Source organism: Squalius cephalus (genome assembly GCF_949319135.1).
Source record: "Squalius cephalus genome assembly, chromosome: 15".
In the NCBI taxonomy this organism is placed as follows: Eukaryota; Metazoa; Chordata; class Actinopteri; order Cypriniformes; family Leuciscidae; genus Squalius; species Squalius cephalus.
In genome coordinates this window covers 19,965,356-19,968,736 of record NC_137136.1, presented here as the reverse complement: position 1 = coordinate 19,968,736, position 3,381 = coordinate 19,965,356, and the positions used below count along the sequence as shown (strand labels likewise).

General features: G+C 39.6%; 1 protein-coding gene across 1 annotated transcript; it reads right to left on the bottom strand.

The window, feature by feature from the left end:
- On the bottom strand, positions 1–2,399 carry aicda (activation-induced cytidine deaminase; the record flags this gene model as incomplete). The annotated part of the gene is made up of 5 exons (XM_079895746.1): positions 2,323–2,399; positions 1,172–1,337; positions 667–946; positions 445–560; positions 1–51 (listed from the first exon to the last, which is right to left on the bottom strand). Exons 1-5 carry the CDS (start codon positions 2,340–2,342, stop codon positions 1–3), a joined length of 633 nt encoding a protein of 210 aa, XP_079751872.1. The 5' UTR covers positions 2,343–2,399.
- Positions 2,400–3,381: the final 982 nt, after the last annotated feature.

Here is a 3,381-nt window from a genome sequence, read left to right as displayed (position 1 = left end):
TCATAGCCCGAGTAGAGTAAAAACATCCCTCAGATCCTCAGTCTCGCAGGGCTACAGTGAAAAAGAAAGCAAGTCATTTAGCACTGACAAATATGCCATGACCTCTGACCTCATCAAATATTTACCTATAATTATGGATCACAACCACAAAAGCTACCATTAAATAAAGTGAATACATGTAAAGTGGGGCACTTTCTTAATGACTAAATATTGCTATAAATGGCCACATCAGTGTCATCTCAAATTACCCAGACAGCAACATAGTGTCGGCCCAGCTCCGGCCCACATCTGTTACGCGTGGAATCCACATGTACCAGATGTGGCCCGGATCAGGGCCGACACTATGTTGCTGTCTGGGTAGTCTGAATGACTGAATTTAGTTAGTATTCATTATAATCTTGTAATTTAATGCCAAGGTCGTATTAAGATTATTAAATCTGTAACCTGCAGGATCTGATTGAGTTTTCGACCGAGTCGGACAGAGTTTTGCTGAAGGTCATCCCAGGCTTTAAATCTCCTCTCCCTCCGAGCAACAAATGTTTGCCAGCAGTAGAAATAGTCTAAAAACAGAACAGAATCTAATAAAGGACAAGAGTGTGGCATGTAATTTGAAACATTGCATCACAAATATAAACCACGCCCCCCTTTGTTCCCTCCCCCATTTACCTTTATACGTCATCACAGAGATCTGCACTCCTGCCCTCTTCAAGTGTCGCAGTCCTTCCCTCTCCAGGCTGTCCTCTTCATCACAGAAGTAAAGGCGTGACACAAAGATTCTCAGACGAAGGTTGGGCGTCTGCGACAGGAAGTGGGTGAGTTGTTGAGCGCATTTAGAGCAGGGCGACCAGGAGCAGAACCAGGTCACTGAGTAACATATTCTCGCACCGTCCACACTTGAACCACACAGGCCCGGACACAACGCACCCAAGTAACGCAGAAAGAGCAGCTTGAGATGAAACAGGAGATAAAGGTTACAGATGGAGTATATATAGAGTATATATATAGTATTATAGAGTTATTAACTTTCCTCTTACTCATTCTTTCTCCATCTGTAACCTTTATCTCCTGAGGTTACAGATGGAGAAAGAATGAGTAAGAGGAAAGTTAATAACTCTATAATAATGCCTTTATGATAATATCTTTTCTCATTATCAGTTCATCTTCCCCTCACTTCTACATGGCAGCCGGTGCGATTGCGCAGGTGTCCGAAGTCAAAGGAGAGGGAGTCTGGGCCGGTGCGCCTCTTTACTACAAAACAAAGGTACGTCTCGTGTCTCCCTCGGGCCCAGCGCACATTCTTATAATGGAAGATGAATTTCCTCTGGGTCATGAGCACACTACAGTAAAACATGACACTCTGTTATTCATTTGCACTTTGAATAAGCGCAGACTTAAATTTGGTCTCTTTTTAAACATGAACATGGCAGATGAAGTGGAAAAAAATTTAAAAAGTGAACTTGTAAAAAGTTATAAATTTTACATTTATTGTTAGAAAAAACACACCAAAAAAATGTCAATTTTTTTGGTGAAATATATATCTTCCAAAACATGTTTTACTCTAAAACTGTAAGAAAATCAAAGCCATAAATCTACACAAGTAATGTTCCAAAATTGAAGTTGATATCTCAAAAAATTAGCTTTCAGTAAGAATTTGTTTATGCGTATTTCAGAAAATATGTCTAGTATACATAATTCCAATTCTCAAATAAATGTCTTGCAAATGCAAAGATTTAGAGATATTTTTATTGTAAAAAAAAATAAATCTGTTTAAACATTATTAATAATAACTTCTAAACTGTAATATTGTGCTAAAAATAGTTCTTAGTTACTTTCAGATGTAACAAATCTAAAATGTAATCACACATCAAATATAATCATAAAATATTATCACATCACAGGGAACTTTTGCACCTATAGAAATTGAATAATTCAGAAAGTCCCATCTGCAGCATCTTGTAATGATCACATTGTTCAGCACGACTGGGACACCTGCAGTCATTAGTCGGTTAAGTTTAGTCTTGGTTCTCAACCATGTGCATGTAAAAATAGACATGCATCTAATAATTCCCACAATCACTCACAGATATTCACACTAATAACTATCAGTTTCAATTTACACCTTCTGAAACTGGAGAAAGTCTGAAAACAGGTCAATGCTCTTGCACATCATTAAAGTGCATGAACTAAATGCACCAATGCATTGATTTATTCCTTTATTAATAAGTTCTTATAAAGATGGGTATACAGCTTTATCTGCATAGCGCATATAGACAAAAAAATCCCCCTTTGTCTCTCACTATCACTTGTTTTGTTTTCACTTACCTGTCCAGCTTGCTGATCATTCCGAAAGTCGAAACTTGCTAACTCATTTAGTCACATCAGTGAGAGTTTAAAAATGGGTAGAGGAAGAGGGAGGTATAGAAAACGTATGACATACTCATATAGCTGTAAGAAAGAGGGTCCCTGATTGGGTGAAAATGGTTTTCAAACCTGTTTGGGTGGGTGAGGTGAATTTAAACAGTGACACGGCTCAATAATCAGTGTATGTGATATTTAAAGAGATATGTAAAAGAGTTACAGTCTTAGTTGCACTGACAAAAGACAGTGTAAATCAGAAAAGCAAAGAGCCGTTGCATAGGTTAAATTGTGAATTGGCATGATGGAAGGATGCATGCATTTATTATCTATTTTTTAAACTCTTTATTCCTCAAGTTTCTACAATAGCTCTTGACCTTGCCTTAACCGCATATTAGTCTCTTGAACATCTGACGTGTTTTCAGACCTTTTTGCTCCAGAATGTGCGTCAGAAATTGCTGCCAACGGCATAACCAAAGCCAGTTGGAAAATTCCAGATCTCTTGACTTGCACCCAGTCAGGGAACCCTCCGCTTCATTTTTCCCACACAACCCAAACACTCCCATATACCTTCTCTCTCTTGCTCAGATTTTCTCCATCCGCACCCTTTCCACTTGTTTAGTTTTTCCCACAGGGGAAGCTTGTTTTACTACAGGAGGTCATCACCACAACCCCTGGAGAGACCTTCCCAGTGGGTTTTTTCCAAAAAGCCACTTAACCTTCACACAAGCAAGCACACCAGCGCACAGGTATAGGGAGAGGACCCGGTGAATCTGCCTGGTTAAGGAAGGAGAGTAGCACATCTACTGCGTGCTTATTCATTTGTTTCCGTCTGCAACTGTCTTTGACTCTTTCCTGGTGACTTTAAAGTTGGCATCCTGTGTGTTTGTCTGTCTCCAGTCACTCTACTTCACCCTCTCATGCACTCTGCGGCCAGGGAAATCACCGCTCTCCAATGAGCTCCCTCTCAAGTGTGTGTAAGTGTATGTCTGAATTCGAACATCTGGAAGAGATCTGTCTGCTCCC